The 23708-nt window shown below is 37.3% G+C and overlaps 4 protein-coding genes and 1 long non-coding RNA gene across 5 annotated transcripts; 2 read left to right on the top strand and 3 right to left on the bottom strand.

The window, feature by feature from the left end:
* Positions 1 to 26: 26 nt before the first annotated feature.
* On the bottom strand, positions 27 to 755 carry LOC130509153 (uncharacterized). Its single transcript, XR_008943292.1, has 2 exons — positions 350 to 755; positions 27 to 239 (listed from the first exon to the last, which is right to left on the bottom strand). It is a non-coding gene; the product is annotated as an uncharacterized LOC130509153 (long non-coding RNA).
* Positions 756 to 1245: 490 nt separating this feature from the next.
* LOC130510062 (secreted RxLR effector protein 161-like) lies at positions 1246 to 1650 on the bottom strand. Its single transcript, XM_057006408.1, has one exon. It carries the CDS (start codon positions 1648 to 1650, stop codon positions 1246 to 1248), a length of 405 nt encoding a protein of 134 aa, XP_056862388.1.
* A 4698-nt stretch (positions 1651 to 6348) lies between these two features.
* Positions 6349 to 8663, bottom strand: LOC108846110 (cytochrome P450 71B11). The gene is made up of 3 exons (XM_018619324.2): positions 8469 to 8663; positions 7186 to 8069; positions 6349 to 7109 (listed from the first exon to the last, which is right to left on the bottom strand). The coding sequence occupies exons 1-3, from the start codon at positions 8575 to 8577 to the stop codon at positions 6495 to 6497; spliced, it is 1608 nt and encodes a 535-aa protein (XP_018474826.2). The 5' UTR covers positions 8578 to 8663; the 3' UTR covers positions 6349 to 6494.
* Positions 8664 to 12303: 3640 nt separating this feature from the next.
* On the top strand, positions 12304 to 14310 carry LOC108844185 (uncharacterized). Its single transcript, XM_018617405.2, has 5 exons — positions 12304 to 12534; positions 12621 to 12856; positions 13100 to 13388; positions 13472 to 13620; positions 13930 to 14310. The coding sequence occupies exons 3-5, from the start codon at positions 13158 to 13160 to the stop codon at positions 14123 to 14125; spliced, it is 576 nt and encodes a 191-aa protein (XP_018472907.1). The 5' UTR covers positions 12304 to 12534; positions 12621 to 12856; positions 13100 to 13157; the 3' UTR covers positions 14126 to 14310.
* Positions 14311 to 18030: 3720 nt separating this feature from the next.
* On the top strand, positions 18031 to 23657 carry LOC108843954 (protein argonaute 6). Its single transcript, XM_018617117.2, has 23 exons — positions 18031 to 18212; positions 18532 to 18696; positions 18801 to 19006; positions 19086 to 19304; positions 19451 to 19584; positions 19665 to 19762; positions 19847 to 19944; positions 20025 to 20184; positions 20284 to 20400; positions 20468 to 20575; positions 20688 to 20750; positions 20899 to 21012; positions 21109 to 21277; positions 21361 to 21473; positions 21555 to 21692; positions 21802 to 21938; positions 22046 to 22111; positions 22203 to 22266; positions 22368 to 22479; positions 22583 to 22656; positions 22750 to 22844; positions 22926 to 22957; positions 23047 to 23657. Exons 2-23 carry the CDS (start codon positions 18547 to 18549, stop codon positions 23181 to 23183), a joined length of 2604 nt encoding a protein of 867 aa, XP_018472619.1. The 5' UTR covers positions 18031 to 18212; positions 18532 to 18546; the 3' UTR covers positions 23184 to 23657.
* Positions 23658 to 23708: the final 51 nt, after the last annotated feature.

The raw sequence follows: 23708 nt of genomic DNA, 5'->3' as shown, positions 1-23708 counted from the left end.
GCAAATCTATGTTACAACGTCGTCACTTAATAAAATTTCGTTGGTCTTCCCATTTACAAACTAGATTTTGGGTGGACTATACATAAGTTTCCAAAACTTAAAAGTGCCAAAAAATAGAAAGTGTGTCAGAAAAGGTTCTAATACTCGGTGATTGAAGAACCTTATAAAAACTCCACAGATCATGTGTCACTTGTACTTTCACTATCACTTTCTCTCCATTATGAAACACCGATGTGTACCTAATGGAATCAAGTTTGAAAAAATAAAATACAAACATCAAAAGTAGATGACATGCAGAAAAAATTAAGTAAGCAAGTAAGTGTATTCAAGGCGGTTAAGTATCATATACCTGCTGTGGGCTGGTCTGGAGAAATTAGGTGATCACTTACGTCCAGGTCTTCAAATTCTTTCCCTGGAGATAAAGCTGGAACTTGTTTACAAACTTGTTTCTGGGTGGACTCTACCTTTGGGCATTAGATGAGTTTTGGTGATGAGTTTTGATTGTGAGACAACTAAACTAAATTATACACAAATTTATATATCAAATGGAATCAAAACTCAATCTTCATGCATGCAATGTTCGGCCGGTAAAAACGTGACTGCTACATGCAAACTTCCACCACGTTGACTGTCCCTCCAGCGAAGGTCTTTCCACCTCTTCCCACCGTGAAGCAACATCTTACAATAAGTTTGTTGAAAACGATTAGACAAAAACACAAGAACTCAAACTAAACTTCAATAAGAATTACTCTCTTATTAACTCACTTCAAGCTTTAGAAAATCAGACTCAAAACTAAAGCACCACAACTCACGATGTATCACAACTCGATGACACCGTATTTATATAAAATTAAAGTCTCAAAGATAACAACAAAGATATTTAGATAACTCCTAAAAATCAGGACTTCGATATATCCTAACCATATCTCGGTCAAGCTTATCTTCATTTCAAGTTGATCCAACATTCTCCCCCATCATCTTGAAATCTTTTTTTGTCACATCCTCTACTCCTATGAGCTCTCTCATTTCTGTGAACTTCAATCTTCCCAACGGTTTGGTCAGTATGTCAGCTCTCTGCATAGTCCCAGCCACGTGATGTACTTCAATCAGCTCATTTTCTACACATTTGCAGATGAAGTGGTAACGTCGGTGAATGTGCTTGCTGCGTCCATGGAACACGGGGTTCTTCGTCAATGCTAATACTGATTTATTATCGATCATGATAGCAACCTTCCCAGACTCTACTCATTGTATCTCGCCCTGTAAGTCTTGAAGCCAAATAGCCTGTTTAGCAGCATCAGTCGCCGCCATAAATTCAGCCTCACACGACGACAATGCTACGGTTTCTTGCTTGTGTGAGCTCCAAGTAATCGGACAATCAGCGTAATAAAACACATGTCCAGTTGTACTCCGTCCATCATCCTCATCTACATTGTGACTACTGTCACTGTATCCAACAACTCGACTCTCCTCAGCTCTCTTGAAACATATACCATAGTCGCATGTTCCCTTTAGATACCACAGGACCACCTCTAATGCCGCCTCATGTGACACCTTTGGCGACTGCATATAACGGCTGAGAACACCAACTGAGAACGAGAGATCAGGCCTAGTGTGGAGTAAGTATCTCAGACATCCAATGTTCCTCATGTACTATGTTTCATCCACGCTCTTCTCATTCTCTGCTTTAGATAACTTCAAGCTTGAGTCCATGGGAACATAGACAGCATTGCAGTCTTTCATCCCCGAGTCTTCAAGTATTTTCATGGCGTACCTCTCTTGTTTTAGCGTAATTCCTTCTGAATGTTGAACTACTTCAATACCAAGATAATAAGTTAGTTTCCCCAAGTCGCTCATCTCAAAGTTCTTAGCCATTCCAACTTTAAACTCATGAATGCTTCTGAGACTTGACCCTGTAATCAATAGGTCATCAACATAGACAGCCACTAAGAGTATGTGATCACCATCTTGCTTCCGGTATAAGGCTGGCTCCTTTGAGCATCTTGTGAAACTCAAGCTTCCAAGAACCTTGTTAAGCTTCTCATTCCAAGCTCGCGGAGCTTGTCGCAATCCATAGAGCGCCTTTCGCAGTCTATACACTTTGTTCTCCTGGCCTTTCACTACATAGCCATCTGGCTGACACACAAACACCTCCTCCTTTAGATCACCGTGTAGGAAGGCTGTCTTGACGTCTAAATGATGAACCTGCCAACCCTTTGACGCAGCCAGAGCAATGATGAACCTCACAGTTTCTATTCGAGCAACAGGAGCAAACACCTCGTCGAAATCCAACCCATGTCGTTGTATGTATCCCTTCGCAACCAACCTTGCCTTGAACTTGTTTATACTTCCATCAGCATTTCTTTTTACCTTGAACACCCATTTGACATCGATGGGTTTTGCTCCTTGAGGCAAGTCAACTAGTTCCCATGTTTTGTTTTTAACGATGGAGGCTATCTCATCGTCACACGCATCACACCATACCTTCTTCTCCTTTGCCTCATCATAGTCCCATGGCTCATCGTTGAGACTCAAGAGCAATCTCTCACCATCAAGTTCAGCTAGAAGCACGTAATCGTCTAGATATGTTGGTTTCTTACTTTCTCTGTTGGATCTTCTAAGTACTGTCACATCTTCTTCATTAGTAGCGTCTGATTTTGCTTCCACGTTTTGAGTATCAGTAGTTTGACTTGGTAGAGCCACAGTGAGTTTATCTCCTTCGTTTGTGCCTTCCTCGTCAAAAACTGTATCAATTCCTCTGTTTCCATAAACACCAAATGTTAAGTTGAATGATCCTCTGCTTTCCTCTGTAACATTCGTCCACTTCCACATTCTGTCTTCATCAAAGACCATGTCCCTACTGACAATTATCTTTCTTGAGGTTGGATCATACATCCGGTATGATTTTGTTCCAGGTTCAGTGCCAAGATGCACTAGCATACGTGATCGATCCTCAAGCTTCTTTAGGTGTGGTATGTCAACCTTGGTATAACCTACACATCCAAAGATGCGTATGTGAGAAACAACAGGCTTCTTACCCTTCAGCACTTCATATGGTGTCTTGAGGTCCAGAACACGTGTGGAGACTCTGTTTATGAGATACGTAGAGTGACGAACAGCTTCCCCACCACAGATAGTTAGGACACTCCATGCCTTTAAGCACACTTCTCGTCATTCCCATTAGTGTTATGTTACGTCTTTCTACTACGCCATTCTGCTGCGAAGAATACGGAGCCGTGAGATGCCTGATGATGCCAGCTTCTTGACAGAATGAAGTAAACTCTGTCGATGTGAACTCACCTCCCCGATCAGTTCGGAACGTCTAAATAGTTGTTTCAGTCTCCTTTTCAACAATTGCTTTGAAACGCTTGAACTTTTCAAATGCTTCTCCCTTCTCATTCAGCAGAATGGACCACATGTAGTGAGAGTAGTCGTCAATAAGCACAAAAATGTATCTCCTTCTCGATGGTGTCTGAGGGGAGATAGGACCGCATATATCTACATGTATCAACTCCAGTAATCTTCCAGCTCTGTAGTTGGTGGCTTGTGGGAATGATCTTCGTATCTGCTTGGCTCGCAAGCAAGGAGAGCAGGTATCTCTATCAACGTCAATCTTAGGTATACCGATCACCAATTCATTCTTGATCATTTTGGCCAAAGAATCTCTCCCTATGTGTCCCAGACGAGCATGCCAAAGACTCGAAGCACTCATCGTTGCAGCTTGAAGACAATTCACTGGATCAACTTTACTAATGTTAACTTTGTAAAGTCGATTTGGTGACCTCTGTGCCTTTGCTATGACCCTTCCATCTTTGTCCTTTAGCGTAAGGAGGTTATCTCTCATTAGAACTTCACAGCCGTGCTCTGTAGCTTGTCCAAGGCTAATAATATTGCTTCTGAGCTTAGGAATGAAGTAGACATCAGTTATGATTCTCTTGACTCCATCTTTGCTACTGAAAATGATTGAGCCCTTTCCTTCAATGTATATACGTGAATCGTCTCCAAACCGCACCTTTCCTGTTATTGACTCGTTGATGGATTTGAAGTAGCTTCTATTCCCCGTCATGTGGTTAGATGCGCCATTGTCCAAATACCACACGTTCTCTGAGTTGCTCTCAAACTCCTGCGGTAGTACATTCTTCTTGTTCAAATATACCACCTCATTTACCATCAATTCTTCAGCCTCTGTTGTGTCATCCTCCTTCTCTTTGGATTATGTTACCTCATGTAGTTTCAAGAGACGGTCAGGACATGTAGATGTGTAATGTCCTGTTTTGTCGCAACAAAAACAGGTTATTCTCGGCAAATCTGTTTCACCATAACCTCTTCCACCATATCTTCCTCTTCATCTACCTCTGTTATAATACCTTCCTCCACGTCCTCTTCCACGATATGCTCCGTGGTTTTCTTGGTTTGAGGTAGAGTGAGAGTCAGAATTTGCATACATAAGTTTCTTTCTTGTGTCTCATCATCATCAAGCGCAACTCGTTCTTCAAATGTCTTAATACGTCCAACAATCTCTTCGAAACTCGTAGTCTTCAGATCAAGTACTTGCTCAAGAGAGGTAACGATACGAATGTACTTGCCTCTCGGTAGACTTGAAAGAAATTTCTTCACCATCTTGGTTTCTTCTATCTTCTCACCAAGTGCAGTAGATTTTGAAGAAATTGCTGATATTCTCCACACAAAATCATCAACTTTCTCATCATCCTTCATTTTTGGTCTGTCAAACTCTGAAACAAGAGTTTGCAAACGTGCCTCACATACTCTTTCTGCCCCCATATGTCTCGACTTTACTGCCTCCCAAACCTTCTTTGCAGTATCGAGTTCTCCCACCTCCAGTATAAGTGTTTCTGGGATGGATTGAAAAAGTACTGCAATCGCAGTATTATTCTTCACAGCATCGGTAGATTCTCCCTTAATAGCTTCCCACACATCATGTAGTTTGAGCAACACCTTCATTCGTATTGCCCATATAGTGTAGTTAACTGCAGTCAACATAGGACAGCTGAACGTAGAAGGTCCACCCTCCTTTGGTTTCAACACGACCGTAGATAGGTCTCCCATCTTTGTCTTTCGCTTGGATCGAGTCCTAGTGCTTTGATACCAAATGTTGAAAACGATTAGACAAAAACACAAGAACTCAAACTAAACTTCAATAAGAATTACTCTCTTATTAACTCACTTCAAGCTTTAGAAAATCAGACTCAAAACTAAAGCACCACAACTCACGATATATCACAACTCGATGACACCGTATTTATATAAAATCAAAGTCTCAAAGATAACAATAAAGATATTTAGATAGCTCCTAAAAATCAGGACTTCAATATATCCTAACCATATCTCGGTTAAGCTTATCTTCTTTCAAGTTGATCCAACAGAGTTTGTACCTTCTGTTCAAGCACTTTTCACCTTACTACCTTAAAAACATTGCTAAGCAGTTTATGAATCACATGAAAGATAGAACAAGGAACTTTCGAAATCAATCAAAGGGAGATCTTTGTTTGACCGTTACTTCACTAGAAGAAAGTCGACTCTATTGAATCTTCTTGTAACTGAACCATAAATTCCAGCATACCCATATTCTTTTAATCTGAGAGACTCTACTCTAATACAAGGGGAAAATTAAATGGGTAGAGATTTATACTCCTGGAAAGATTTAGGGATAATAAAATGACCATAAAACCCAACAAAGCAAACAAAATCTAAAGCATGTTTTTACCAAAAAAATTAAAAAAATCTAAAGCATGTTAAAGGGACAAAAGCACTGAACAACACACGAGAAGACTTGTCCAAACGAATTTAAAATCCGACAAGCGGAATCAAAATCGATCATAAGATCAAAAATATTCACATAAAACAACTAAATCTTCATCAGCCCTCTGAAAGATTAAGAATTTGTTAAGAGAGAGATGAAGAAAGAAATTTCTCTCTCTAAGAGAAACGAGGAGAAAACTGCTATGCGCACATATATGATAATATGGTGATTTTATATATATATATATATATATATATATATATATATATATATATAAATAAAAACAGTTTATAACAACAAGAATTTTTTTTCAAAAAGTAGTGAGAATTATTCTTTTGTAATTATGTTTTACCAACAAAATTAAGGAAATCCGCGTGTTAGGCGGATAGTGATGGTGAAGTTCTCTTCTACTTTCATCAGTTTCATGTATAGTAAGTAGATTTTAGGTTTGGTCAAAATATCACATCATATTTTTATTTTAAAGATGTGTAAGTTGGATCAAGAATTTGTAATTTTGAACAAGTATTAGCAGGCATAAAAGTTGGGGTTACTCGAGATAATTTGCTAAGAATGGATTCATCAAACAGTGTTTTTATTGATAATGATAAGGACCCCAAACACTTCCAAAGATTACATCTTACAATATGAAAATAACACTTTTTATAGATTACATCATTTTTTTTTGTGCACATAGATTACATCTTACAATATGAAAATAACACTATATAAAAAGTCAAGTCCAATGAGTAATGACTGGGATAAGCTCAAGTGGAACTTTTTTAGAACATACAATTCCATATGATTCTTCAAGATCAACATCTTTTGCATCCATTCCTTCCGGAAGCTTCCAATCGAAACGGTAAAGAAGATTGATAAGAGTCAAGTGTACCAAAGCCATACCCATACCCATACCAGGGCACATCCTCCTTCCACTACCAAACGCCAACAACTCAAAGTTTAGACCTCTATAGTCGATATCATTTTCCATGAACCTCTCAGGGATGAAAACTTCTGGATCTTTCCAAATGTTTGGATTCCTGTGAACAGCCCAAACGTTGACATGAATCCATGTTTTCTTTGGAATGTCGTAACCAGCGATCTTTATATCTTTTGAAGCCTCCCTTGGAACTAGGAGTGGCACAAGTGGATTTATCCTTAATGTTTCTTTTATCACCATTTTGAGATACTCCAGTTGCTCTATATCTTCATCTGTGATATGGTCTTTGTTTTTGATCACTTGTCTCACCTCGGCTTGCACTTTGTTCATAACTCTAGGGTTTTTAATCAAATGTGTCATCACCCATGTTGCAGTTTGGGCAGAAGTGTCTATTCCCGCAGTAAGAATGTCCTGTAACAACCAAAAAAAAGATAAAATTAGACAATATATAGGGTTCAAATGTTATATAAGTTTTTTATTTTCTTACCAGAAGAATTCCTTTCGTGTGGTTTCGAGTAAGTTGAAACTCTCCAAGTCCAATCTCTCCCCTTTCCATTTTGAGAAGCAAGGCAATGATATCATCTTTAATACTCTCATCATCTAAATGATGCTTTATAGCTTCATCGAAAAACTCATCCATTGCTTTAAAAGCCTTCTCACATTTGCTATGTAACCCTGTGAGCCTATCGATTAGTCCACCAACAATGGGGAAGAAATCTGCTGCCGCAAAACTCCCAATAACCTCCATGATCCCTTGAATGACTTGGTCATAAGTATTCTCAAGTTTACTCCCTTCAAGAGTTATCCCAAATCCAAGTCTACAAATCACACTTGCTGACAATTTCATAAACTTGAGGTTGAAGTTAACCTGTTTCTCCAATGAGGCAGACTGTTTGATGAAATCGACCAAGGAGGCAACTTCTTCTCTTCTAATATGTCCAAAAGACTTGACCCTTTTCGCGGTAAAGAGTTCCACAACTGTCCACTTTCTCAATTCCCTCCAGTATTTGCTATAAGGAGAAAAGCCGATATCATTGCGATTGTATGAAAGTCTTGCACCATACGTCAAATAAGGTCGTGAACAACAATCAACGTCGAAAGTTTTCAAGACGTCTTTCACCGTCTCTGGAGTTGACGCCACAACTGTGGACACATTTCCAAACTTTAGGGACATTAGAGATCCATATTTTTTAGATAATTTGAACATGGAGCGATGAGGTTTTGAACCGAGTTGGTGCAAGTTTCCAATTATAGGAAGTCGTGGTGGTCCGGGAGGTAGGTTTTTCTTTGTCTTTCTCGTGTTATTTGCAACAAGTATAGATGCAAAGAAAACGATTGCAATAACGATACACCACTCATTCATTTTGCTTCCTACACAATAAGGAACAGTTTATTTAGAATCAATTAATAATATGTTAGTTCTCTCGATCTATTTAATAAATTTTAAGAGGATATATACGTAGAATGTTAAGGGGAAGTAAACCCCCCCCCCCCCCCCCCCCCCACTGACCCAAAAGAAAAAACATGTAACGTGGGGACCCTAGAAACTAAAACTTCCAAAGCTTCGGAAGAACACTTATAAAGTTCTTGACACGATCAATGTAAAGAACTTTACCTACGAACACTATACCCATGCAAAGAAAGATGCAACGTTGGAATAAATCAAGAAAACATATGGACACAAAATTACTCAATTAGATAGAGAATATGAGTTTCTTATTAATAATGAAACAGATACAATGACAGAGAGACAAAAGTGGGTAAGATTACCTTCTAACTTTGTGCAGAAGATATGATGTAGGGAGAGGGAGATATAATATATTTTTTTAGTTGTAATTGTATTGTAAGACAAGCAGACGATAGCAATATTTATAACCATGTGAAAGTGAGATGAGGTTGAAATTACATTAAAGACTACGTACTTTGAAATCAAAGTTACATTGGAACACGTTTAGAGGATCACTCGTGATCAATTTGAATTTCTCAAAATATGAGCGTAAAAAAATATATTAATATTTTTGTATTTGAATTTCTCAAAATATTTAAATCGCTATACTGATATTTAAGTTTGTGTTGATAACTTTTAGTGAGAGACTAATGATGCATAGTTCTTCACATAAGCATTTAGGAGTCTTAAATATGGACAAATGCAATTTAGATTTGGACAAGAGTATTATCAGTTATTTCAATAGTAAACATATAGTTCGTGGTATATTTACTGAAAATTCCACAAATATGCAGGTTGTTCTGTTGTTCTTTACAGAGAATCAGGATACAGTTCTATGTGTGCAATAAATAACATATGATACACAACCCAACTTTTTGCCCTAATCGCTACATCACCACATCACCACATTTTATAAGATGGTTTTTATGTGAAGTTTTCCAATAAAAAGAGCTTGACCGGTTCTTTACAAATCAAGATTTAAGGAGCAGTCTTTGACAATCAATAAGAAATTAGTAATTATCTTATGTCCCGAGTTGTTATCATAACAACGTAGTAATATAGAACTCCAAAGAGAAAGGAATGCTGCTAAAATATCCCAAGATAAGGTGACACGCATTTGTTTGAAAAATTGTTGTGGTTGTTACTAAACGAGGATGAGTGTATGACTTGGTTTGGTAACCACTGGTCCTGGAAAGATATCACCGCAGATTTTTGACGACTAAATTATATGTTTGTACTTTGTAGTCGCGTATTAATTAACAAGATATAGTTAGTTCGTTATTTGCTTACAATTTTTGATTAGTCACGTGCCCAATGTTCGTGCCCTCGAAACCTATCGCGTAAATTGGTGTGTAGTTTGCAAAAGGATTAAATTCGGGTTTTTTTTTATTTGGACAACTGGATTAAACTCGGATCTATTACAAACACAAATCTAATTTTTATGTGGAAATTGCAGTTCACGGAAGATTTTTTCCTGGATATTTATACGCACGTATCGGCAGTTTTGGCAGTCTTGATGAAAAGAACAATGTGATTTTGTTTCTACAGTAGAAAGATCAAATCCGGAATATTTCTGTATTCAAGGCCCGTCCACTACCACCCGGAATGTGTAGTTCTTTTACAAAAAAATGTTGTGTAGTTTAAGTATTTAACAAACAGCTTCAAGATTTTTTTTCCCCTAAAATGAGAATATTATACTTTTTTTTTGTCACGGAATGAGAATATTATACCAACAATGGAAAATAGGTTTTTACGAGCGCTAAGTTAGCATGAAGTTATAACTAGCCTAGCTTGACCCATCGAGATAACAATCCTTGACCCCGCCTTGAGTTAAGCCGAGCCAGAAGAGTATCCCTTTACAGTCTGTCTTGTTTTTCATAAAATTGTTGTGAACAAGGTAAATTTATAAACACTTTAAAGAGAAACACAACTGAGATAAATACATATTTTAAAGTTTGTATACTATTTATGTGAATGTGTTACAAAAAAAAGTATACTAAAGATGTGAATACACAATTTATAATGTTTTTTTTTGATAAAATGTTAAATATTATACCAAATTTTCAAGTTTGTGACAGACATTACAAAGAAAACCAGTAGCTGATTACGGAATTTAAACTAAACATCAAAACCTAATGCGACAAAAGATTCAACCCGCAACATGAGCAGAACCAAACCTAGAGACCAGCTAAGCAACAAAAACGAGCACGGACCAAAGCAACCGGACCTCGAAGGAGCAGGGCACGGCGAGCTCCGCAAACCAGTATATAATGTTTTAATCCCTGTTCAAAAACGCGGTCGCCTAGCCGTCTAGGCGGCCGTCTGGGCGCTATTCGGTGGGTGGCCGCGGCGAGTTTGGCCAAATCGGTGAATCCAGGCGTTGACCCGCTTTTGACCGCCTAATTCCCGACTTGACCGCTTAATTCCCGCCCAATCCCGCGTTGACCCCTAAGTTTTTTTGTTTTTTTTTGTTTTTTTTGTTTTTTTTAGCTGAAATACGATTGATTATTTTTACTCATTATTGATAGATTTGTATAATTATTGATTACTAAATAGTTACAATTAGTTATCTAACCCAAAACAAACACATATATACTACATTAGGGATTTTCTCGTATCAAGCACGCCCAAATCTAAATGTTCGATAAATTTAAAGGAGATCGTTTCAAAAAATTATTTTAAAAAGTTATAATTATGTATAAGAACTTGTGTCATCATGTTTAAAATTAACTAAACATATTATAAATATATTAAATTGTATTTAAAACTAGGTCCCACGTAATCTCCGAGTACTCTCCGATTTTTCGGTAACTCGCTAGGTCCGGACTCGCCGCCCGACTAGCTCCTAGCGTAGTTTCGAACAGGAGTTTTAATACGTATTTATACAATTTCAAAATCTGATAAATTTTTTTCCATTCAATAGACCTTTCTATTAAAAGTCTAAAACAGGTTTCTCTAAAAGACGTACGTATCGTAGCCTCATCATTAGTTTGATATGATAAGAAACCAATCGCTTGCACAGCTGCACCTATGATATCTTTGTCTGATTCAACGAATATGTTTTCTCGGATGTATCGAGTTGTAAGTCAATTCTAGAATCAACAAAAATGTGACCTTTGGAAGTGTTTTGATGATTTTTTTTTTCGTTATCAGTAAACTAATTGTTCGATGAATCCGTTTTTAGCAAATTATTACTGGTAACCACAACGTTTTGTGCCTGCTAATACTGGTTCAAACAAGTCTAACAAATTAGTTTAGTGGACTGTTTAAGAGAATGGTTACAAATTCTTAATCTAACTTACACGTTTAATAAATTATGATATCGCATATTGACTGACCAAAAAAAGATATCCCATACTGATCTGCATAGAAAACGAGATTTTGAAGTTGAGAAACCAAGGTCTGAGACAGATGGATGACATCAGGGACTTGGAGACAGATTTAATCAAGATTTCGGTTCTAGTCAGACGTGGCAAATGATCAGAACACCGAACCCAAAGGTAAGTTGGTCTCAGGTAGTATGGTTTTCTGCTGCCACACCAAAATTCTCTGTAATAACTTGGCTCGCAATCCACAGGGTGATTCTACATGTGTTCTTTGCAAAAAAGCCCATTTATTCTTTTGCTGCCCCTACTCTGAAACGGTGTGGATAAGTTTGATACAAAGACTCATAGGTTTGCGCTACACAAACGACTGGACCCAGCTCCTTGTTTTGTTGATGGATACGACAAGTGAGAGCACAGCTCTGTGTCTGATCCGATACACATTTCAGGCAGTCTTATACTATCTTTGGAGAGAGAGAAACTGCAGGAGACATGGCGAATGCCCACAGAATCCAACTCACATAGTCAAGCACATTGGCAAACTTGTCCGAAACCGTATAGACTCTCTACGAGGATGTGCTAATGGAAGATATAACAAAGCTATAGGAATTTGGTTCTCAACAAGATGAAAGAGAAAAGAAGGATGAAGGAAATTTTCTGAAGTAGTTTCAAACAGTTTCGAAGTTTTCCTTTAAACAATGGCACATCTTTATATATAAAATAAGCTTTTCATCCCTCCTGGGGTGTCCACGTCGACGTCCACGTCAGAAATTCAGTCTTTTTGGCGCGACACCTGTCCCTTCTTCTTTAAACTCTGCGTTTCATAAATCGTTTTCTTCGATGAGCTTTTCATCTTCCCTTATAAACGAGCTTCTCCGTTGAAGTCTCAGGGGTTTCTCCATCTTGAGTTATGCTTCTCACGCTGTCTGACCTCTCTCGATGCCACTGCGTCTCTGACTCCGCCACTGCGCCGCCGACTCCGCCACTGCACCTCCGCTACTCTGCGTTGTACCCTCGCGAGATCTCTGCTCATGTCTCTCTATCTCCACTGCCATCTCTATCAATTGTAACGAATCTCCTCCTCCTTTTTAGATCTACAAATTATTTACTTTCTTATCATCTGTGTACTGTGTGGCTTTGATTTGGGTGCAGTTTGAATAATCAAAGGGTGAAGACGAACCAGAAAAAGCGATGCGGTGTGGAAGAGCAGAGAGGAGTGCAGAGGAAGAGAGAAGAGGCTGTACAGAGGATTACCACCGCTGAGCCAGACTAATCTGGGTTTTGTTTGAGTTTTACTAGATTTTGCTCTTATTTGAAATTACCATTTTTGCAGGTTTGTGATTTGAGGATGATGGGTTATATATAGTTTATGCTGGAAAAAGACGATGGTAAGGATTTGCCTTGAATTCTGATTCTGATTTTGTCTCTGTTTTTGTTACAGGAAGTTGATGGAAAGGATTTGCCATGAAAGTTGAATCTTATTCTGTTTACTTAATAGTTTTCTTTCGGAGACAAACTTCACTTTAGATTGTAAAGTTTCCTGTTTTATCTAATGTTTCTGACTTAGGCTGTGTAGAGAAGCAGTGATCTTTCGATGTGTTTTAAAATTTCAGCTTTTTAATGTTTTTCAGGTTGAGTGACATTTTTTGTGGTTCATGGCAAGAGACAGTGATATACAGAAAAAGGAAAATGGAAAGTGTAGCCATACCAGAGCATTCGATCAAACTCCTCCATGTTGCACAGCCTGGAGTATTTGATCTGGTGGGTTATGTCATCTCCGCCGGGGAAGGGAAACCATACCAGAGCGTCTTCTACAACGGAATCATTGAGGTAGTTAAGCAAGGCAAAATTGTGGAGAGGCATGGACGTCTTGATTTTCAATGGTTGGCATTAGTGGACCCATATCGATCACATCCAGACGTACATTTTCTTTGGCTTTTTGTTTTCTTCGTTTTTAAGTTTTGACTCATTTGATGACGTCTACATGTGTTTGTGTGGCCCAGATACATGGAAGATGGGACAGATTGTACAAAGACATGAACAGACTGGTCGCTTATTACAAAGGGATGACCACTTGGCTCGATGGGTTAATGCATTTGTCAATCCATCTAAGACCAAGGTTTTTTTCAATGGTGTTTCTCCTGTTCACCGAGTAAGTAAACAAACAAAGAAATCTGTTTCAATGGGTAGTTGATGTTACTGGTTAAGCATTTTCTAGGCATATCATAGCTATTAGGGAATCATAAACATTTTAATTTTAATCTTTATACAAGAAATTGATAATTTAAAGACCATTTGATCTATGTATAATAGCTCTTTAAAATTTATGCACTGAGACGAATATTTTATCCTGATGTGCTCAAAACCTGCCATGAGTATTATTTTGATACTGTACGTTATTGTCTAGGTGATTATGGTTATCTCATTCTCTAACATTATCTAGACGATCTTTTGTTGGCAGTGGAAGGGATTGGGGAGAGCCAATGAAGTCATGTAAGAGTCGCACACAGCCATTCTACGGGAGGAAATATTCAGGAGGGTCACCTGTTGCTTGGGTGATTTTAAACAAAGTGATGAGGAGATTGAAGAAACCGGTCTATCTCAACGCCGTAAAGATACTCATCCTTGTGCTTACATTGGAACCATCCTGGTTATGATTGTAGCCACTGGTATCTTCCTGGTCTACCTGATTCCTGGAATGTACTCTTTTACTCTGCTCTTTTCTCTTGAAGTCTCTTTTGTCCTATCATCAATGTATAGGTTACTGAATAACAGTCTATTTCTGTAGTTACCTTTAAATTGTTGTCGCTTTATTCTTGACTGAAATAACGTTTTAGATACCCATGGGACTCTAAACATAAGAAAAACATCTCAAGAATACAATATACACAACCGTGAAAGGATTCAGTAGTCAGGTATGGATAAGTTTCTATACGTTTGTTTTTATGTATAAATTGATATGTACTCCAAATAAATACCTAATCAGAATTTATATGTTATAAAACATTAAAATTGGTTTGAAAATAGTAGACGCTAAAGATCAACAAAAGTATAGCCTTTGTAGTTTCGTTTATGCATTAACAAACAATCGATGCAATAGCAAACCCAAAGCACTTCCTCTACTCTCAGGATCACTTGCAAAACACGTTTCTAGAAAATCCCTTGCATCTGACGGCACACACTCTGGAATCTCAGGCGCTTCTCCACTCAACAAAACAGACACAAGATCACGTGACTCAACCTCTTACCATGGCTCACCCGCATACATCTCCAAAACTACGCACATATAAAAATGAAAAACGAACCACAAAAAAGGAACCAGAGAAAAGAACATATACAAAATGAAAAAACCAACCAGAAAAAGAACCAAAACATTAAAAAAGGTTTGGAAGCAAAGACATGAAAGATACGAGTGGATGGCTAATGTCAGCATATTTTTCAATGAATCCAATCCAATAGACTAATATAACACATGAGAATCCGTGTGGATGGCTAATTGTCTGCATTGTTTTTCTCCTTTTTTATTAAATATTTATTTGGTCCTCATCCCATAATATTTTCCATAATATTTTGCATTATTTTGTTTCAAGATTATTATTTTCTACATTATATTTTGCATTAGTTTGTTTCAAGATTATTATTTTCTACATTTCATGTAATTTTGTGGCAGTTATTTTAAATTTCAAGAGATGTTGTAAATACCAAAATAGCTCAATGCGTATTTTTTATTATTACATTATATAATTTCATAACCTATAACCATTTGAAGCTTTTTAAAATGTTAAGATACAAATTTTTTTTTTCTCTCTTAAAAATTCATCACAATTGAAAACAATTATCAATTATCTGACCATTTTAATTTTATTGAAATATTTTTCTCGCTTTTGATTGAATCCGATTGATTTTTTTCTTTTCTTTTTCGACAAAAATCCAATATATTTACAATTTATAAAACAGCCAATATATTTAGAATCCGGTCATTTTTAGTTATATAATTGAAATTTGGTGTAAACAACATAATTATATTTACCCCCAATTTAACATACAAAAAAATTTACACAAAAATATATCTTTTACAAATATCGATCCATTAAATCCCGCCCGTAGGGCGGGCCTATCCTAGTATATCGTAAAAATATTTTTTTGTCTTGAATAAATTTAACATTCATTCAAAAAAAGGTAGAAGGAAACTTAGCCATCACTTCCCGGCATAACATTGGATTTCTTCACTAAAAATAATCACAAAAATAATTTCCGCTGTTATTGTTTAGTCTTTATACCAGAATTTGCCTTCTGAGTCCCTACTATTAATGGGACGTATTCAATCTAAATTTTGAGATGATTTAATTTTTAGTGATGTTATAGATGATTTCATTGAATTGTAGAGATTAAAATGATTTTTGTCAAACCATTTTAGAATATCACATAAAACTTGAGTTTTAAAATTTTACTTAAGAAATTGATGCTGCATCTTTTTGGTTTTGGATGTTCTCAGTGCTCTAACGCCCACACCGGATATGGACTTTTAAATCAGTAAAAACCACTACAAGTTTTGCTTTTTTTGAACGAATTCCAGGCTCGGTTGATATATTTTCTTCAGTTTCGCCTTCCACCGCTTCCAATTCAGCGCAGGATAACCCCAGGGGGTTACAGATTTTTTTCTACCAATTGGAGCCCTCCCTTCACCACTTCCATTCAGTTTTTAATTGACTAATAAAGTTGAGAGTTTTCTCTTTGTTCCTTATTTTTGGTAGATCATGGGTGATTTCAACGAATTTAAGAAGACATTGATTTTAGGTGTGTTAGACTAAATAAAATCCCTGTGATAATCCTAGTTTTCCGGGTATTCTCAAAATCAACGGATCTATAGTTCTATCTTTTAAAGTTTCCGCTACATCATCAACCCCACCCAATAACTATAAAATCTTTTGAAAACTCTAAAACTTCATAACTTTAATTATTTTCAATAATAGTAGATTTCTGAATACTTTATAAAATACCAATTCAACTGAAATTTTAAATGAATTTTTAAAACTCACAACAATTGATTTGTTATTTTGATTTAAGTCATCTGAAACTCTCGATTGAATACACCCCATATATGGATTTCTTTAACTTTCTTTAATGTCTTTCTTCTCTCTTGTATTTTTTTTTAAATAGTGGTGATAGATTTTACAAAAAGAAACCACAAAAAATCGGAACTGATAATATAAATGTTTGGCCATGGGATTCAAACTTCTCAGAGCATCCATTTCGTAGAGACTTCATGCCATTCACTAAGGAGATGTGCACACACTCAGACACATTGTAGTTATTTTTTTTTTGATAAAATGTTAAATTTTATACCAAATTTTAGTTTTTGACAGAATTATAATAACAATTTGTAGCAGAGAAACAAAACTAAACAACGAACATAAAATATCTCAAACAATGATACATAACCAAAAGAGACTTACCTACGCGAGAAACAGATTACTAACAAGACGATGAAGGACCTAAGAGCACCCAAAAGAGCAGGACAGTCAAGCTAACTTCTATGAGCAGCCGAGATATATGACACCCTCAAACTCCATAAACATTGTGCCGAACCGCTATAGACTAAGCCAAGAATCCAAATACAGACACGCAACTTAATCCAGTAAAGTAGAAACCGGGGGTATGAGGAAATTTCGATGATAACTGATGATGCCGTCCTTCGAGAAAAGAGTCCAAGATTTCCGCTTCAAACTCTATCATCTGTAATCGTATTATACATCTATTTAATCGGAACACTTGTATAGAGTAGTCAGACCAAAAGTGGACAAATCCATTGAACACATGAACTACGGAAAGGCCATAAATCAATGCACATGGAGATATAAAGACAATGGAGATAACAAATTAAAACTATCAACTAATAAATTTTTTTTTTGACAAAAGATTTTATCAACTAATAAAGTTATAAAAGAAAAACCCATTATTTAAATTTCAACATAAAGCACAATTATTAAACTTCAAAGAAAATTTATCCATCATTGTACTTCATATGCAATTGTTAAATATTAAAAACTTTAATTTTTGACCATATGTCAAAATACATATTAACCTAAATATTTGAGTTAATTATGTTTGTAACAGATATTTAATAGTATAATAGATTATCTCAGATACTTATTCAGGAATGAATTCGGATTTGGCATAAATATCTTTTGAGATTTTGAATATTTTGACTTCTTAAAAAAATTCATTTGGATTTGGTTCAGATAAAACTCAATAACCCGAAATACCGTAGAACAAGATTCAATTTGATATTTATATTGGATTCGATTCGGTTCAGATTCAATTTTACGGGGTCAAATTAGTTTTAATGTTTGGATTCAATTTATTTTCCCTCTCCTAAATTTTAATTTCAAATTATTGTTTTTGAAAGTCTACAAGATTTCTAGAATTGCAAAAATATTTTTTATAAATGACATACTTTAGTTTGGTTCTTTTTATTGATCTCATTTCCGAAGTTTTATATTATATATTACCCGAAAATGGTATTATTTTAACTTTTTTTTTTCCATCACGCGGCCAGACCGTAGTTCCCTCCATTGTTTTTGTTTTGCTTTTTCTCTTTTCTGGAGAAAAAAACCCTGAGAGAGAGAGAGAGAGCTGACGAAGCGGAGAAATGAGCTAAATCCCCTCTTCTCTGTACTCCACACTGCTCTCCTCGTTTCAGCGAAACCCTAGAAACCGCCCTTCCCGATTCCTCTTCCCAAGGTACACCCCCACTCTTTACTTACTCCACATTTCCTCCGATTGATTGATTCCGTTGTGCCAGAGAGAGAGATCTTTCGTGTTTCCACTCGTTTTTTTTCCCTCTGTGATTCTCTCCTCAGGAAGATCTTCGCTAGCTGTTGTTGATTTTAGAGCTAGGGTTTTACTCTCTCCCCTCTTTATCCTTGAGAAACACCTTGCATGCCGCAGTCGAATCGATTGACTATCTCTTGTGTAGATGTTTCCTCAGTAAACCTTAAAAGGAACTATATTGTGTGTTTGCCACACTGAAACCAACCTCCACTTTTCTCTCTCTTTACAGGTTATCCCAAGAAAGATGCCTATAACACCAGAAGAACCGAGCCATCGAGATTATGCCATCACAACTAGGCTTGGGGTTGGAAGCACTGGCAGGAGACTACAGCTCTGCACCAATCACTTCAATGTTTCTTTGGGACTGCCCGATGTTGTTTTCTACCAGTACACTGTAAGATTTTGTTTTCCGACGCTTATCTGTAATTCTGTTATCAGTGTCTGTGTATGAGATGTGTGACAAAGCCCATGCCTTTTTTGTTTTGTTTTGTTTCGCAGGTTAGTATCACCACAGGAGATGGCGAAAATGTCCAAGGGAAAGGAATTAGCAGAAAGATTATTGGCCAGCTTTACAAGACTTACTCTTCTGATCTTGATGGTAAAAGGCTGGCCTTTGATGGAGAGAAGACTTTGTGTACAGTTGGTCCTCTGCCACGAAACGACTTTGACTTTCAAGTCATCTTGGAAGGTTCTTTTTCGAAACGGTATGTTCCTCTTATCTCGCTTTATATTTAGACCTTGTAGACGGGTTTTTGCTAAAATCGGTCTTGTTAAATATTGTAGTGACTGTGGCCTCTCTGGTGGTGGTACTCCTTCTGGTTCTTCCAAGAGATCAAAGCTCTCTTTCCTGCCGAGAAGTTACAGGGTTCAAATTCACTTCTCTGCAAAAGTACCCTTAAAGAGTGTTCTTGTCACTCAGAGAGGAGTTGATACATCAGATAACGACAGTCAGGATGCAGTTAGAGTGCTTGACATTGTACTGAGGCAGCAAGCAGCTGAAAGGTGCACAATTACATCTGTTTGCATTTGCATTATATGTTTTCATGGCAAAAGATACTTTGCTCATTGTTGGTTTATATAATAGGTGTGCAGTTATTTACAGCTTGTGACCATGATAGATTCTTACTTTAGAACCATTGACTATGCAGGGGATGCCTGTTAGTCAGACAGGCATTTTTCCACAACGATATGAACTCTGTTGATGTTGGGGGAGGCGTAATAGGTATCCGAGGTTTCCGCTCCAGCTTTCGTCCAATCCACGAAGGACTCTCGCTTAACATTGGTATTTTTCTTTTTACCTCTCTCGTCTCCAGGTTTAATAAACGTTTTCTTAAACTGTTTTTGTTTTGCTATGGTTTTCAGATGTGTCAACAACTATGGTCTTAAAACCGGGTCCAGTTATCGAGTTTCTGAAAGCCAATCAGAATGTCGAGTTACCTAGACAGATCGACTGGATTAAGGTAGTGTTGGTTTTAAAATGCAGTAACCGAGAACATGCCAGGTTGCTTTAAATTTGAATCTTATTTCTCACTTAACTATGGCAGGCCAGCAAAATGCTTAAACATCTGAGGGTAAAGGCATCACATCGTAACATGGAATTCAAAATTATAGGTCTAAGTGCGAAACCGTGCAATCAGCAACTGTATGCTCTCCATGACCTGTACTTACATATAAAATGTATCCTCTTTCAGCTTTTGTTTAACTTTCTTCATCGTTTGCCAGGTTTTCAATGAAAATTAAAGATGGCGAGTGTGAAGGACAGACTAAAGAGATTACCGTGTATGAGTATTTCAAGCAAACTTACACAGAGCCTACTTATTCTGCGTACTTGCCATGCCTTGATGTCGGCAAGCCAGATCGCCCCAACTATCTTCCGCTGGAGGTATGCACCTCCAGCAGTTTTTAGTTTAGTTAACTTTTCTTAGTCTTATATCCTACTTTGTATATTTCAATTTGACAATTTCTGTTCGTTTTCTTGCAGTTTTGTAGTCTTGTATCTCTGCAACGTTACACAAAGCCATTGTCAGTGAGGCAAAGAGCTTTACTTGTTGAAAAATCAAGACAAAAACCCCTAGAGAGAATTAAAGCACTCAACGATGTGAGCTTAGTTTTTATCTTTATCTATTTTGGATGGTAAACCGTTTGCTAATGGCTATAAATTGCAGGCAATGGACACCTACTGCTATGATAAAGATCCGTTTTTGGCCGGAAGCGGCATATCTATTGAAAAGCAAATGAGTCTAGCTGAAGGCCGGGTTCTAAATCCCCCAATGGTAAAACTATTTATGATTTTTTTTGTGCATAGAAAGGTATGCACTGCCATGCCCACTCTAGTGAATTGCTTAATATGTTTACACCCATGTTGTTTTGTTTGTATATATACAGCTGAAGTTCGGAAAGAATGAGGATTTTTTACCTAGCAACGGACGCTGGAACTTTAACAAGAAGGTAGTTGTCTGCTAAGGTTTCCGTTCTTCATATATACATGTGGATTAGCAGAGGGTTCTTATATTCTTATGATTTGGATTTGAACATGTTATTACCGAATTAGCACTTTCCCCTTGTCTATTTTCACCCCTTGTTTCTTGCTTTGCAGATGGTTCTAGAACCAAGGGCTATTAAGAACTGGGCTATTGTCAACTTCTCTTTTCCATGCGACAGTAGCCACATTTCCCGTGAGCTCATAAGCTGTGGCATGAGCAAAGGCATCGTAGGTTCCCGCAGATACTGTCTCCATTTTCGAATAGTGGGTAGTGTGGAACGTTATCTGGTTATTAACAGAGTCTCAATTTTGTTAACCATGTAGGAAATTGATCGACCTTTTGCACTAGTTGAAGAGGATCCCCAGTCTAAAAACTTGGGTGCTGTTAAAAGGGTAGAAAAAATGATTGCAAAGATGAAGTCGAAATTTCCAGTCGATCCTCCTCAATTCATTCTCTGTGTCTTGCCAGAACGGAAGAACTCAGATATCTATGGTATGATACAATCATCTCATCTTTTCTGTGTGAATTTTGAGTTTCAACTCTCTCGTTTAAACTGGTCTTTGCAAATTATAAAGGTCCCTGGAAGAAGGTTTGTCTCACTGAAGCAGGGATCAACACACAATGCATCTGCCCCATCAAGATCAGTGACCAATATCTCACCAATGTACTTCTGAAGATTAATTCCAAGGTATATCACCACCCAACCTAACACTTGAGAAAATCATATGCTGTTCTCTGCAAGTTTACTTCTTTTACTGTCTTAATCTAGCTTGGTGGAATCAATTCTCTGTTGGGAATGGAGTGCTCTTCTAACGTCCCATTGATTAACAAAATTCCCACCTTAATCTTGGGTATGGATGTATCTCATGGGTCTCCAGGTCGTGCAGATGTTCCTTCAGTAGCAGCGGTATTGCTGTATTCTTACTTCTCGTGTCCTTTATTTCCCATTTATTCTGTTTCCCATAGGATCTGATTCCTCGTCTGTTTACTTTTCATGTCTCGACCTGTGCTGTAAGGTTGTTGGTTCAAAAAACTGGCCATTAATCTCAAGGTATAGGGCAGCTGTGAGAAGTCAGTCACCAAAACTGGAGATGATCGATTCGCTCTTCCAACCAGTTGACGACCCTGTGAACGGAGACAACGGTATCATGAAGTATGTGAATGCTATTTAGTCAGCTCTTTTTTTTTTGTTAAATCAAGAAGCAACCAGATATGTAAGTGTCTTCTCTTTTGCTATGACTAAATTTCTGTTTCCAACAGTGAATTGTTTGTGGAATTTTTCAAAACAAGCAACGCACGAAAGCCTAAGCAGATTATAATTTTCAGGTACTAGCAGAAACTTGCCGTTTATCTTTGTTGTTTAACCTCCAGCAATCTAAAAGTTTTTCCTAATACAATCATCGTCATATTTTGTTAGGGATGGAGTAAGTGAATCACAGTTCAACCAAGTCTTGAACATTGAGGTGGATCAGATTATAAAGGTCGTGTTTCCAAAGTTCCTTGACCACATCTGGCTTCTATCGCATTATATTTCTAGTGAAAAGTATTATACTGAACAGTTTAATTGTTTAACACAATGCAGGCGTATCAACGTCTCGGTGAAACCGATGTGCCAAAGTTCACTGTCATTGTCGCTCAGAAAAGACACCACACCAAGTTGTTTCAAGCTAAGGGTCATGAAAATGTTCCTGCAGGTAAGAGGATACTTTTTCATCTTCTGCATCAGTCACACGCAACGATTCAAATTTTATTTCAGAACTCTTTCTTCATAGAAAAAGGACATCTCTGTTTTGTCAGGAACCGTAGTGGACACCAAGATTGTACATCCGACCAACTACGATTTTTACATGTGTGCTCATGCGGGAATAATAGTAAGTTTAGACTTCTTTAACCTTAAAGAGTTTCTACTCCTCGCTGCATATTCTCAAACTCGATGTTTATGTTTCACCTTGGCGATCTCTCAGGGAACTTCAAGACCGGCTCACTATCATGTCTTGCTGGATGAGATTGGTTTCTCTCCCGATGAGTTGCAGAATCTCATCCATTCTCTTTCCTACGTGTAAGTCTCTCTACTCCCTGATCCGCGCATTTGCAACTTACAGAAAAATTCGATTCTAATCTTCTTTAATCATCGGTACAGCAACCAGCGGAGCACAACTGCAACATCAATTGGTAACACACTTTCTTAATCAGACTCTCTTTTATTATAAAACGCAAGCTTCTCAATATTCAATGTGTCCTTTCTGTTTGTTTGTTCTCAGTGGCTCCAGTGCGGTACGCTCATCTCGCAGCAGCTCAGTTTGCGCAGTTCACAAAGTTCGAAGATGTATCGGAGGAGAAAGTTCCGGAGCTTCCGCGTTTGCACGAGAGAGTCGAAAGCAACATGTTCTTCTGCTGAGTAAATAAATAAATAATTAATTAAGTAGACGTAGTTCTGCTTCCTCTCTCTAGCCTAATGAACTCTCTTTAGAGGAAGCTTATCGTTTTGCATATACGCAGTCATCATCTAGCGTACAGTCTTAGTAGGAGTATGAAGAAGGAAGAGCCCTCTCGTAGAATTTTGTTTTCAAAAGAGACTCCTAGGCTTAAATTATTCTTAGCCCATGTCTGCTTGTTTACTAAAGGATACGCGAGTGTTAAGCGTTTTTGTTGCTTCTCCTTAAGCAGCGGTTTACAAGCTTCTTTTTTTTTGGGTCAACAGCGGTTTACAAGCTTCTTTTTTTTTGGGTCAACAGCGGTTTACAAGCTTTGGGTTAAAGGTGTTTTCGAAGTTTTAAATTAATATGCACAACTTCCTTCTTAAGAGTTATTAATATACTTTTGTTATGAATATTGTGTGATGTCTATTATGGAATGTTCTAGATTTACTTGATTCCTAAGTTTACTTGCTCACCAAGTAGAATTGTATACCTATATAAAGGAT

Source organism: Raphanus sativus, chromosome 3 (genome assembly GCF_000801105.2).
Source record: "Raphanus sativus cultivar WK10039 chromosome 3, ASM80110v3, whole genome shotgun sequence".
NCBI lineage: Eukaryota > Viridiplantae > Streptophyta > Magnoliopsida > Brassicales > Brassicaceae > Raphanus > Raphanus sativus.
Note: the sequence above shows the minus strand (reverse complement) of the source record. Positions and strands in the feature narration are given on the sequence as shown.

Coding starts and splice junctions, on each gene's coding strand:
- LOC130510062 (XM_057006408.1), bottom strand. CDS start 1,650: ATGAGGAACATTGGATGTCTGAGATACTTACTCCACACTAGGCCTGAT.
- LOC108846110 (XM_018619324.2), bottom strand. CDS start 8,577: ATGGTTATAAATATTGCTATCGTCTGCTTGTCTTACAATACAATTACA. Junction 8,070..8,468: donor CTTCTGCACAAAGTTAGAAG/GTAATCTTACCC, acceptor CTTATTGTGTAG/GAAGCAAAATGAATGAGTGG. Junction 7,110..7,185: donor ACACGAAAGGAATTCTTCTG/GTAAGAAAATAA, acceptor TGGTTGTTACAG/GACATTCTTACTGCGGGAAT.
- LOC108843954 (XM_018617117.2), top strand. CDS start 18,547: ATGCCTATAACACCAGAAGAACCGAGCCATCGAGATTATGCCATCACA. Junction 18,697..18,800: donor TTGTTTTCTACCAGTACACT/GTAAGATTTTGT, acceptor TTTGTTTCGCAG/GTTAGTATCACCACAGGAGA. Junction 19,763..19,846: donor GACAGATCGACTGGATTAAG/GTAGTGTTGGTT, acceptor TAACTATGGCAG/GCCAGCAAAATGCTTAAACA.
- LOC108844185 (XM_018617405.2), top strand. CDS start 13,158: ATGGAAAGTGTAGCCATACCAGAGCATTCGATCAAACTCCTCCATGTT. Junction 13,389..13,471: donor CATATCGATCACATCCAGAC/GTACATTTTCTT, acceptor TGTGTGGCCCAG/ATACATGGAAGATGGGACAG. Junction 13,621..13,929: donor GTGTTTCTCCTGTTCACCGA/GTAAGTAAACAA, acceptor TTTTGTTGGCAG/TGGAAGGGATTGGGGAGAGC.